General features: G+C 37.5%; 1 protein-coding gene and 1 pseudogene across 2 annotated transcripts in view; both read left to right on the forward strand.

The window, feature by feature from the left end:
* Positions 1-301: 301 nt before the first annotated feature.
* Positions 302-13,528, forward strand: part of TNPO3 (transportin 3) — a 74,531-nt gene continuing 61,304 nt past the window's right edge. Inside the window, exon 1 of one of the 2 annotated variants that reach the window (XM_006910530.2) lies at positions 302-819. In XM_006910530.2, coding sequence (XP_006910592.1) covers positions 700-819 — 120 coding nt within the window. In that variant the 5' untranslated portion in view covers positions 302-699. Of the gene's footprint in view, positions 820-12,100; positions 12,255-13,528 lie in introns of those variants that run through there. The other variant, XM_025045832.1, reaches the window with a different exon arrangement.
* Positions 2,128-2,243, forward strand: LOC112478821 (annotated as a pseudogene).

The following is a 13,528-nucleotide window of genomic DNA, read 5'->3' on the forward strand; positions in this document are numbered from 1 at the left end:
TAAGTCATCTTTAGATTGCCAGTACAGAAGACAATCTGATGGTTGGGTTGATGCATTTTGGGGTAGGAAAGGATTCTCTGGAAAGGGAGAAGTCTGAAGGTGAAGAAAGACCTCGGATCCATCGCCAAAGGGAGGAGAACAGCTCAGGTATGGGACACACGTCGGTCCTAAAGCTCCGGCCGACGCAAGGAACCGAGAGAACCACATGCTACTGCTTCTTTCCGGTCCCTGTCCCTGCAGGGCCACTTCCGGGAGAGGGCGGGGAGACTAGGAGGAGGCGTACAGGGGAGGAGGCCGTTTGCACTGCACCAGGCGGAAGTGTACAGGAGGTATCGGTGCTGCCGCTTCCGGTCCGGGTTAACGCGGTTTAGATACACTGCGTGGTTTGTGTCGTGCGAGTATAGACTTCTGAGGGTAAGTCAGCTAGTGAAGAGGCGAGCACCGGAATCTGGTCTCAAAAGTCTAGAGTCTAGTGGGAGGATGTGAAAAAAGGCCAGGAACCTGAATACGATCTAACCTCTGTTTCCGAGGGGATAACTTCCACGGGGAACCCCTCTGCCCTGGTAACGGCCAAAGAGGAGATGGCGCCAGTTCGGGAGCGGCTGTGGCCGACACAGTGAGGAAGCGCGAAGGCGGAGCAACGGGAGAAGCCTCGGGAGAAGAGCCAGAGCCGTCGCTGCTGCCACCACCGCCACCACCATGGAAGGGGCAAAGCCGACATTGCAGCTTGTGTACCAGGCAGTGCAGGCGCTTTACCACGACCCAGATCCTAGCGGAAAGGAGCGTGCCTCGTTTTGGCTTGGGGAGCTGCAGCGTTCGGTGAGGGGCCCAGAGAGGCCGTTCTGCCCTGCGGAGCAAGGGCGGGGTGGGAATTCGGCTCGAGCCTGAGCTTGAGACTGAGTCTGAGCCTGAGCCCGAGCCCGGCAGTTGGCCTCGTGAGGTCCTCCTTGGGGAGGAGCTGTTGCCGCGGGGTGGGGCTGCGAAGCTGCATCTACGCGGCTTTTCGGAAACTAGTCGCAGCTGGTCTGTCGCGAACTGGCCCTTTCCCCACCCCGTAGAATCTGATTTGTAGGTCCTATACTTTGCTGTGGCATCAATGTGTGGTTCTCTTTAAGTTTTACTCCTGCAATTTGCTTCTTAGGCTCTGCTTTTCCGTTTTATCTTCCTTCAACCAAATTCAATCCCAGTCTTTCTCCATCTTCCACTTAAAGATGTTTTATCTGTCTCCCTTCGGTGTCCAAGTGTTGCGTCCAAGTTGTGTCCAAGTCGTAGCCTTACACCTCACTGTTCTTGCTGATTTTTCACTCTAGTTTGAGTTAATCTCGAAACTTCTCAGGTTTCTAGATTCCTATTCACGTGAATTTTCCCCGTTTTTTGGAGTGCAACGTAATGTAAAAAAGATAATCAATTCTCGTTTCAGAAGAATCTTTGCAGTTCTCATTTTGCTGCATTTTGGTTCTCTAACCTGGTCTTTTCTGTTCTTGATAAGATATGAGCATCATAGATGCCTTGGTAATTCCACGTAACTGTGAGCATCCTTTAAGGGATTTAATTGCAATTTACACCTATTTATGCATTCTTTGATTCACGTGTCTTATGCTTCTCTAATTTTCATGCTCAGCTTTGCTGTACTTTATATCTTTCTGAGTGTGCGTACTTGATTTCGCTGACTTTACCTTTCTTATTTTTGCATTTTATACACTCAAACATTTAAAAAACATTTGCTCTTCCCTTTTATTTCTTTTTTAAAACTCAGTAACTGGTACTTAAAGGTGCTCTGCACTTTCAAATCAGCTCCTAGGTTGCAAGTGCATAATATTTAAAATTTTGCAACTTTAACTTTGAATATCACATTAAAAAAAAATTGGGAACCCAAGTCCTGGATAACCTATGGGAAGATAAAGGAATAAAAAATTCACCGTAAGCTACACAAGAAAATCATTCACATACGGTCTTATTCAGTGTTTAGTTTTTGTGATCTGAGAAGTGACAAGTTCCTGATTTTCATATAGTTTTCAAAGTATAAATAGGCGATATTTGGATGTGGTTCCATAGTGTAGCAGTTAGCACGGCTGCTTTACACGCAGAAGGTCCTGGGTTTCCACCCCAGTGGAGCCACCTTCCCTGGTCTACTGCCATGCTACCCTGAACAAGCCCCATGTCCGATCTCGGAAGCTAAGCAGGGTCGGGCCTGGTTAGTACTTGGATGAGAGACCACCTAGGAAGACCAGGTGCTGTAGGCATAAATAATAATAAATAATAAAAAATAAATAGGCGATATTCTACACCATACCAAAGCTCTTCCCTACCAAACCTGCGTATGTGTATTTTAAATCAGTGTTTGAGTCCGTACTATGTACCAGCAGCTATGCTAGGCATTGCTATATGGAAATAAACCAGTCAGAAATCTCTGCTTGCCACACAGGATGTTTGTGATGATTAAATGAGTCAATACCTACAAAGAGCTTAGAAAAGTTCTTGGAACCTTGACCTCAAAATATGTTAGTAATTGTTATTTAAACGGTAGTCGCTTTGCTCTTACTACTTTTCACTATTCTCTGTTGTAACCTTACATCATCACCATCACCACTGTTTATAATCAGGGTCCCAACAGGAACATATGGCACACTTGAAATAGGATAATTCGAGGAGGGTTTATTTTATAAAGATACTATTTATAAAGATGCGAGCATCATGTGGTATCTAAAGAGATAGTGTGTGTAGCCAGATTGTTAACATCTTTAGAAGGGATACAATAGGGAATGGGTTAGTTGAACTCTAAAGGAAACTATGGAGTTGGCCATCTTTAGAGGAGCACTAATTTTTTGTTTAAGGGACACAGCCAGCATGAGGCAACTTTGCAAGGAGGAAGCTTGAGAATAAATATCTTGACCTTCTTCTAACCTCTTCCTGGGATTCCCTATTGGGCAAACCCAACCAGAAACTAGGGGACATAGGAACCTGTTGATAGAGTCCTTATAGCTCAGCATTCTGGTGCAGAAAACATAGTAGAAAGGGTGGAAAAGTGGACCTGGAAAATATCTAGCAACAGCCATATGTCGTTTTTAGGCAACTTCAGCATCTGGATTGACAACTCAGATAACACTTTGGCCTCTTAATTCCTTTACCTCTTTCTCTCAGCCACCTGTTCACACAGTCATATCTTGGATCTTGTCATTACTAAAAAGTCACCAGCCTCTCAAATTATTAATTCAACCACCTGGTCACACAGTCACACCCTGGATCTTGTTATTATTAAAAAGTCACCCAGCTCAGATCGCTAGTTCAACCAGTTTGCTGGCTCAAGAATCTCAAGTAACCTCATATAATAGTTTTTATTTTTTGAAGCCTTATGTAATTTTAATTATTATCAAAATTAAGAAGTTTTATTTTTAAAAATTGAAGAAATTTTAAACTTTTAAAAACTTTTAAAAAGTTCTAAAATAGAAATTTTACAAGAAAAATGCCTAGGATGAAAAAGAGCAATTATGTATAGACTTCTTCCCATGAAAGATGAGGATTTAGGCTTCCTCCACTTCCTCTTCTCTCTCTTTGACATAATTATATCACATTTTTAGTTAAGTCAGTACACACTGTGAACTGTGTAGCATGTATGCCATGGTAATAGTTCCTTTTTTGTGCAGGTTTCTGATCGTAAACATTAACTTTTTCTCTTTTTTACGTTTGCTTCGTTTTCTATGTATCTATAGGAATTCATCCCAAACTTTCTGTCAGTAAATATCCTCTTTGTATGATCAAACTGGCAATCTGTTTCCTTTTTTTGGTGGAAAGAAACCTTTCTTGGGAGCCTTCCATCCCCTTGTTCAAATCCAGCTTGGTTATTCTCCAGGTCTGTTGCACCATTACTGTTCTGAGATCTTTATTTAACTAGGGAATTCCCTTCACCTCTTTCTTGTGTTGTATGCACTGAATCCTGGATCCCATGATCTTTTTCTTGGATTACTCCCTCATTTGATGGGCAATTGAGAAGGGAACCTTCACCCCTTCTCTCTCATTGTCTTTCTGTGAGTCTTTTTTCATGGACCACTTAACCCTGAGAGAAGTCCTTTAGTCTTTTGCCTGGGTATTATAAGCTAGACTGCCAGAGGCAGGTGGGAGAATGAGCTAGGGGGCTTTAACTTAATCTCCTGTTTTCACTATATGTCCTTAGTTGAGTGTTGTCCAAGAGTCTGGAGTCCCTCTATTTCAATCTTTCCTAAGTAAATCTGAGTCTTCTGTGATGGTAGGAGGATAGTAGCCTTGTCACTCTGAGTCAGGGAGAAAATCTAGGCGTCTAACTGCTTATACAGATTTTGAACCCACCTGTGCATCTGCCTTCAGATGTATCTAGTACTTGTAATTTCTTAGCCTAACTGGGATTTTGCAGATGTATCAATTTGCCCTTTGGTGGTATTCTCATCACATCCTCCCTCTTAGTCCCCAGGCTTATTTCAACATTCTCAGACTTGTTAAAACAGTTAACTCTCATCCGTTAGCTTTCTAGTTTCTACAGTTGTGTTAATATCAGTCATGTTTCCATTGTCTTTGTTCTTGTGGCTTCCCCCCACCTCCCCAAAACCAGCTTTTTTTTTTTTTTTTTAAATCTCTTCACTTTGATTTTAGTGGATTTTTGGAAGGGACCTGAGGGCAAACATGTGTCAAACAGTTCGTCCTGTTAAACATAAGTCCCTGCATTTGTTTTTGAATTTCATCAAAACCTTATTCCATTGATTGGCCCCTGCTTTTTCTTTATTAAGTTGTGCCATTACTTTATCCAATTTGGATTCCAAGGTGTAACATTCTAGTCATTTTCTTAAATATACCATCAACCCTTCACCTCTGATTTGGTAAAACTTCAGCATGGGTATATCCAATTGCTTCTCCCTTCTTTCTGATCTAGGTACTTTGCATCTCATTTTCTGAATTTTCAGGAACCTTGATCTTTTAGTTATCCTGTGTCTCACTTGGCATCTTCAGACTCCCTCTTTACTGGGTCCTTCCCACCAGCTTTCAAATAGCTATAGTATCTCCTATAGTAAGCATATGGTTTGGGGGAGAGCAGGTGGTGAGGGGAATGCCACCTTTCTCCAATTTTGTGATTTCTTTGACTCTTTCGTGCCTCTGTGCTTTTACTGTTATTCTTTCCCAGTGCTTTCTTGAAATGAAGAAAGTAACTTATCTTTTCAAAGCCCAGCCTAAATTCCACTTTCTTCTTTAAGTCTTAACTGATTTTTTTCACCAAAAGTCATTTCTGCCCCCACTGAACACCTAGAAGACTTTATTTAATTATATCTTTTTTTTTTTTACCTTTTGAAAATTTGTTTTGTCTCTCTTTGTAGACTGTAGGACCCTTTTGTTTGTATAATCTGATATCTGTAGTGAAGGAATAAACCATGGTTATTAAATAGAAAGAAACAATCAAGATGCCTGACACAGAGGTTCTTAAAAGTGTTTGTTGAATGAATAGCAGCTTGCGGGCACCTCCAAAGGGGCAGTTGGATAACTCAAATTTGTCTTTATGAATTTCATTTGTTTTTGCAGCTACTCTCTACCATAGCATGAGTAATTGAAAATAAACAATATTATTCAGCCTCCTGTGTTGGAATTTTCAGTCTTTTCATCCTTTTTAAAAAAAAAAAAACAAAAAAACCACACCTTTATGAGATGTTTATATTTGCCTTCATTATATACTTTGAAAGACTTGGGTATAGAAAGGGAGAGGAACTTTTTGACTCAAGGCTTTTTCGAAGTAGTCACTAAGTGACATTTTTAACCAAAAGTGTGTTTTAGTATAGTAGTAAGCATAATGTTTTAATTATCAGTTTTAATTTGGTAAGGAACAATTTACCTGGTTTGTTTTAAAACCACTTTGAAGGAAGAAAACACATTTGAAAACTATTATCCTTTCTACTCTCCACCCTGCTCTTTACTAATCTTAGTCATTAAATATAGTTATAGACACCTAGTGACAGTAGATTTGATAGAATAGTATAATTTGGATATGGGTTAGCATCTTTTCTCTTTCACTAATATTTGCATACAACAGCCATTTTCTGAAGAATCTGTATTCATTACTCTAAACTTTTTATCCGCCAGAAATTCTTGGAAACAACCTATAGCTATGGTTTTGTTTTATTTGATAGGTGGATATTACTGATATCTTCAAAGTGTTTTAAAAGAAAGGAATTATTTTTGAGACAGATCTTAAAGGAAGCCTATCAGTAGACTATTCTAACACCCAGCAGTTTCCTTTGTCTCTCTCCAGTAACCAAAATTAATAGATAATGTAGAAAGCAATGGAAGGAAAGACCATCTTTTTATAGGGTGAATGAATTATGCTACTCATTTTTTCTGAGTTTCTAACTTACAGTATAAGGAGGAGACTACTTTTACAGAATCTGGGTTAGAGTTTACTTCAAACGTTCTATAGTTCAATCTGGAAATTGAAAAGGAATGGTAAACATAAAATGTAAATCAAATAACATCAAATCATGCTTTGATAGACTAAGTTGGCATTGTCACATTTGATTTATCACATATCCTTGGGAATTTTCTTAATATCCAGAACGTCATGGGTCATGGAGTATCAGATTTAAACTTCTTTCCTAGTCATTTTCCTCTTTGGAATTTGATTCTTTAGCCTAGTTTTAAAATATAGGGTCTTGTCTTTTTCTAGCAATTGTAGTCATTGGTTTGATTTATTTGAAAATCTAGGCTTTTTTTTTTTTTTAATGCTTATTCTTTCATTCTCCAATCAAGTGATCCTTAAAACATAACATGCTTTTGAAAGGAAAGCCTTCTAGAAAATAGAAAACATTCCTAAACAACTTACATGGATCAGTTCCAATGAACATAGGAATACAGTTGACCCTTGAACAATACGGGGGTTTAGGGGCACTGACCCATTGCAGTTGAAAATCCACGTGTAACTTTTGACTCCCCAAAAGCTTAACTACAAATAGCCTACTGTTGACTGGAAGTCTTACCAGTAACAGTTGATTAACGCATGTTTTGGGTGTTGTATGTATGATATACTGTATTCTTAAAATAAAATAAGCTAGAGAAAATAAAATGATAAGGAAAATATATTTATAGTATTTACTGAAGAGAAACCCATGTATAAGTGGACAGTTCAACCCCATGCAGTTCAAACTCATGTTGTTCAAAGGGTCATCTGTGCTATATGTCTTACATTGCTGGAAACTATGAGTATGTAAGTAAATGATAAAAACCAAAGACCTTTTTCCCAAAGAGTTTACCAGTGTGGCTGTGTCATCTAATATGATTGCTAGACATTAGCGAGCTGGCTCTTGTGGCTATTTAAATTCAAATTAATTAAAATTAAATAAAAGTTAAAATCGGGTCGTGGATAGTGCAAATATAGACATTTTATGTCTTTGGTGTATTGGAGCTTGTGAATGAAACTTGTGACAGTATTTCTGTGGACATTGTAGTATGTTATCTGGTGGCATTCATCCATATATGGATTAGTTTATTTCACGTCTTCCCAGGACTTGGACCAGAGTAGATGATTTGATTCAGAATATAAAATTATCAAGACACTGGCTCCATTTTCTAATAACACAGTTTTCTTCCAAAGCCTTCCAAATATTTCTTCAGCATTGCTTTCTGTTGATTGCACTGATGTTTATGAGGGGAATAGAAAATGTATTTAATAGATTTTTTTGTGGTAAAATATTAATAGCAGAATTTACCATTGTAACCATTTTTAGGTGTACAGTTCAATGACATTAAGTATATGTGCAACTGTCACCACCACCCCTATCTAAAACTTTTTTCATCTCCCCAAACTGAAACTCTATATCTGTTAATAATTCTCCATTTCCTCCTTTCTCCAGCCCCTGCAATGACCATTCTACTTTTTGTCTATGAATTTGAGTCCTCCAGGTACCTTATAGTAGAATCAGTTATACAATATTTGTCCTTTTGTATCTGGCTTATTTCACGTAGCATAATGTTTTCAAGGTTCACTCGTCTCGTAGCATGTGTGAGGATTTCATTCCTTTTTAAAAATTGTGGCAAAACATAACAATTTATTATTTTAACCATTTTTAAAAGTACATTTCAGGAGCTTTAAGTACATTCATGTTGTTGTGCAACCATCACCATCTCCAGACTTCTTTCATCTTCTAAAACTGAGACTCTGTACCCTTTAAACACAGTTAACTCCCCATTTCTCCATACCTCTAACTCTTAGGAATCGCCATTCTGCTTTCTGTATTCCTCAATTTGAGTAGGTACCTCATTTAAGTGGAATCATACAGTATTTGTTTTTGTGTGTGTTTGTGTGACTGGCTTATTTCACTTAGCATAATATCCTCAGGTTCATTCATGTGTATCATGTGTCAGAATTTCACCCCTTTATAAGGCTGAATAATAATATATGTGCCACATTTTGTTTATCCATTCATCTATTGATGAACACATGGGTCACTTTCATATTTTGGCTATTATAAATAATATTGCTATGAACATGAGTATAAAAATAAGGATTCCTGCTTTCCTTTATTTTCAGTATATATCCAGAAGGAGAATTGCTGGATTATATGGTAATTCTATGTGTGTGTGTTTGTTTGTTTTTTTTTTTTTTGAGAAATTGCCATACAGTTTTCCAGATTTTATAGAATTTTAAGCTCTGTTGAACTTAAAAATAAATTTAATTCATAGGAAGTTGAGATTGCTTAGATTACCTCTCCTATATTTCTCTAGCTTGTTCCCTGGTACTGAAATATTATCAGAGAGTGTTTTACTGCTGGACATGTGAAGCCCTAGAGAGAAAATTTATTTCTCTATTAGAAGTTCACAGCCCTTCTAAAGGGGGTAATTTTGTAGTGTTTGATATGCAGAACCTTTTAAAAATATTGATTTAATTTTCTTCTTTCTGGTAGAGTTCCCCAAATGAAAATACTATAGAACTGAATAGGTCTGATAATATCCTCATTCTTCTGGTTTATATGTATTTTTATCTCTTGATAACAAACTAGCAGTTCACATTATAATTTTTACTTATTTTTTTCTCAAGCCCATAGCACAATTCTTTTCAGTTTTTCTCTGTATTTATTATTTCCTTGTTGTATTTTCTGTCTCAACCATTATGTAATTCCATTTAAACAGATCCAAAACAGAAAGATGTATATACTTGAAACTGGACTTGAAAATATATGTTTTTACATAAAGAGTTTTTACATGAAGAGTTTTCTAACACTTTAGTGTATTTTTACAGTACTTCAAGCTAGATACCTCACATTTTTATAAGATTGAAAAACTTGAATCTTCACCTTGGTTTTAACATGCTGAATAGGTCTGATAATATCCTCATTCTTCTGGTTTATATGAATTGTTATAAATTGCTCAGATAGGCAAGAATAGAGACCAGTGATTAAAGGAAATACATTTTCTATATTTTTGTCTTTCAGGAAGCCCTCACATGGGTTACCCATTTGCTTCAAATGAAATGGTTTCAAACTTGGCTTTTCCTACTTTTAAAGTAGGGCTGCCTGGTGTAATAAGTAAGGCCCACAGTGAAGCTATTATTAAGGGATGAATGCTTCAGTCACTTCCAACCCAAGTGGATTTTATGGACCCAAATTGGTCTTTTTTAGAACCATTCTTCAAGTTAATATTTACATACATAGATGACTGAGAGTTTTAAATTTGGATAGAAATTCTTTACACTTGTCATGAAAAAATTTGGCAAGATTTCTCAGTACCATTATGTGTAACCAGGTTACATATTTGAGTAAAAATTCATTTGCCAGAGGTCATTACAACATAGGATTGTTTGAAAACGCTTGTCTCAGAAACACATTTCATCAGAAACTGAGGAGACCACAGTGGGCAATGCTGTTATTTGGTCTATTAATTTCGTTGAGCTTGTTAGAACAATCATATGGGCACTATAGTCTTCCAAAGTTGTATTGAGTGTTCGAGTATTTATTTCAATAGCTTCTGGTGTTTTAAAGAATTATTTTTAGCTAGGAATGTCTTACCTCTCATCAAGGAAATAACTCCCTTTTAATTTTTCAATTATTATGGAGGTGACTGTGAAAATACAAGTTGGCTGAACTTGTCTCTATAAGTGAGCTTTTTTGTTTCCAGAAAAGTTTTACACATATAGAGATATTCTGTGGGCCTTGGAGCTTGCTAGTGGCTTTATGTTTTTGTTTGTTTACACTCTGCTTTTGGAGATGGGAGTTGTTTACTCATTACTGCTGTGGTAAAGGTGATGCAGGATGGGGCGAACCCTGTCCATTCTCCCCCCTCCGCCACCAGTGCAGACTTAAGTCCTGTGCCGCTGAGAGAGGATCCTTGGTTTCGTTCAAGAATGCAAGAGTGAGCCGGAGTTAAAGACAAAAGAAAGTTTGTTAGAGAAGGAATAATGCTCCATAGACAGAGCATGATCTCCTCTCAGAAAATGAGACCCTGAGTGTTTGGGGAATTGGATTTATATCTGTTTCTTAGTTCCTATGAAAAATTACCGATAATAAATAGGAGTAAAGAATGGAATGAATGGTCAAGTTTATCTTTAACTTGTGCAAGTACAGCTTAAAGTCTTTGTTTTCCTGTTTTTCTTTTGTTGCATGGGTAAATAATTGTTAGTACTCTCCGCAGGAGTCTTCCTTTGTTCTGTAGGTTCCCCCACCGGTCTGGCTATATGGCTGATCAACCAGATTCTGAGTGTTGGCAAATAGCAGGCCTGAATTCCACTTGGTTTAATATTTAGTTAATTCATGTAGTTCTCATGCCTCTTTCCTATATTATTCCCCCCTCAGAGATTTTATTCTCTTATTCTTAAGGGGATGTTGAGAGACGAAGGTCTGTCTTTAACTTCTTTTGTAGCTACAGCTGAGATAGGGCAATAGTCTCTGCCTGTTGGGAATAAAAATTTCTGGAAGTCCATTCTAGGGGCCCTAGAGGTTGAGACCATGGGGTTGTTTCAGTAATAGGAAGCTATTGGAAGCCTTACATGACCATCATCTTTACGTGGAAATTGCTGTTGCCTTTCTGATTACCTCAACAGTAGGAAGTTGCCCTCCTGTCTCAAAGGTATTAGCTAAGTTTTATTTCATCATGGTTTCTGTATTTCAGGCCATCTTGCAAAACAAGTTATTTGGAAAATATCACTTTTAGACACTGATGGTTATCTTTTGAGCCCCATAGCTTATATTTTTCTTAGTATCACTTCAAGCCATTTTCTCTTCCTGATATCTATAAAGGAACCATGAGAAAGTAATTGTGACAGATCTAGCAATTTGTAGAATTCTTATAAAGGATTAGATACAGAAACTGAAGATAGTTGACCAATTAAAAAGTCACTCTCTATTTCAGGTAAATTGTTCTTTTTTTACCTGTCTCAAGCAAATGATTTTTTTTTCTTGATTTGGGAAATTTGGATTTTCTAGCTCTATACTACATTGTTACAGGGCATAATCTAAAACAGTGTTGTTTTACTGATAGTGTGTTTTTTTTTTAAGGAGTTCTTTTCACTCTGTACTCTGACCTAGTTTCCCTTCCTGCAATATGCTATAAATATTTGAAAGTAATAAATATATTGCTTAGGAAAGTACAGCAACCTGACACTTAATGTTACTTATCAAATCTTACTGAAATATTTGTATTTTGAGAACTTCATTTTCTGTTTGCCAGGGCTCTTCTGTTCTCTGTTAAGTATTAAGTAATTCTGCTTAATTTGAGGAGTTTTTGTGTAGGATTAACTAGCAACCCTAATCTGCTTCTAATTCTTGGCAAGTAATGAATCGTTAGGGGCTCCTATTTGGGTGTGTGCTTGCATTGTTGAGGGCCTGCTCAGTGATTTTGGTTGATTCAGCACTTTTAACTGTTGGTGTAGAAGTGAGTCTTGGAGCAACAATACACCATAAAAGGAAAAAGGGGCAAGTACTTTTAGGATCTGCTGTAAAGCATAATGAAAGACTTAGCGTATGTTAGTGAAAGGATCGCTGGGCTCTAGCCTACTTCATATTCATCACATTGATATAAAGGCCTGTTCTGCTACTGCTTTGTGAAATGGGAGATTGGAATTAGAATCTTAAATGGAAAATGTTCTCTTGTTGCAGCCTCTTTGAAATGTGCTGTTAGTGGGAGCTGCAGCTTCCTCCTGCTGACTGAGCCCCAGGCTTCGGTTGAGATGGTCCTTTCAGAAATGTGGAGCTTAATCCAAGCCTGGATTTCAGTGGGTAGCACCTGGCATCTGTGGCTAGAAAGTCCTATGAAGTGTAAGTGCTTTATTCTCTCCTTGTAAAGACCCCCTTTTCTTCCTTCTTCCTTTTTTTCTGCATCTTAGCAGAGGGGAGAAAAAGTGAGCACTATACTGTAGTGCCGAGAGTATCAGGATTTGGTTGCATTTTCATTATGATTCAGTGACCAAAACAAAATAACTTGGTTTTGGATGCCAACAGTTTTTAAGCCCTTCTGGAATTCAAGCTAAAGTTATAATTCTTGACCCTGTAATATATAGTACTGGCAGTATCGTCCTGGGTAATTTTTCATTGATAGTTTACTTAGTAGCTTGTGTGATATTCAAGTTTGCCAAGTTTCTTTAGCGGTCATTCCGATCTTTTGTTCTTATTGTAAAATAGAAATATTTGAAAAGAGGCACATTTGACCAGTGTTTGAGGCAGCATCAAGACAAATAGATCCCTTGGAATGAGAAGACAGCTCTTCTTTCACTTTGGCCCTACTTGTTACATTCGCACAAGAAGCAATTTGGGATTTTTCTAAGTCCCATTCTTCATAGAATTGTCCAAGGAAATTCATAGAGTAGCCACCTATATTTTCATTTAGTTTAAAAAAAAAAAAAAACCCTAGATAATAATAGGCATTAGAGGGTGCAAGTTTTATTTTTGGTTTAGTTGCCCTTTTTTTTTTTTTTTCCCTTTTCAGAAATACTGGTAATTTTTTTTTAACGGTGACATTGGTTAACGATATCCACTAAGTTTCAGCTATGCATTTTAACAGTAAGGCAGTTATATGTTTACACTATGTGTTCACCTCCCATAGTTAGATTTCCTTCCGTCACCACATGGTAATGTTTTCAAGTAAGGTCATTCCAGAAAAGACTCCGATTTGGGGGACATTTTAAGGTCCCCTTCGCTGAAATTTTTCTGAAATTTTTAAATCTTCAGATTTTAGCTAAGAAAATATTGAGCTTCTCATTGCTAAAATAAAGTGTATTTAAAACAAAACCAAATCAAGGCTCCATCTGTGTAAGGCAAATTAAGTTCTACAAATGAGGATTCTGAATGAAAATTGTCTCATCTTCTCAGGGACTTTATTTTCTTTATCTGTAGAGAACTGATTTGCTTGTTCTCTGTTGCCCTTTCTCTGAACATTTGAGATTCTATTCTTAAAGCTGACTCCCAGTCCATTAAGTATCTGAACTACCTAGTGAAAGGATGAGCTTCATGTTTGGGAACACACAGACTTAGGAGATATGGTATCTTGTCATTTTGCTTTATATTTATTTAATAATATATACAATATTTTTTAT

The sequence above is a fragment of the Pteropus alecto genome, unplaced genomic scaffold (genome assembly GCF_000325575.1).
Source record: "Pteropus alecto unplaced genomic scaffold, ASM32557v1 scaffold22, whole genome shotgun sequence".
NCBI classification, from domain to species: Eukaryota; Metazoa; Chordata; class Mammalia; order Chiroptera; family Pteropodidae; genus Pteropus; species Pteropus alecto.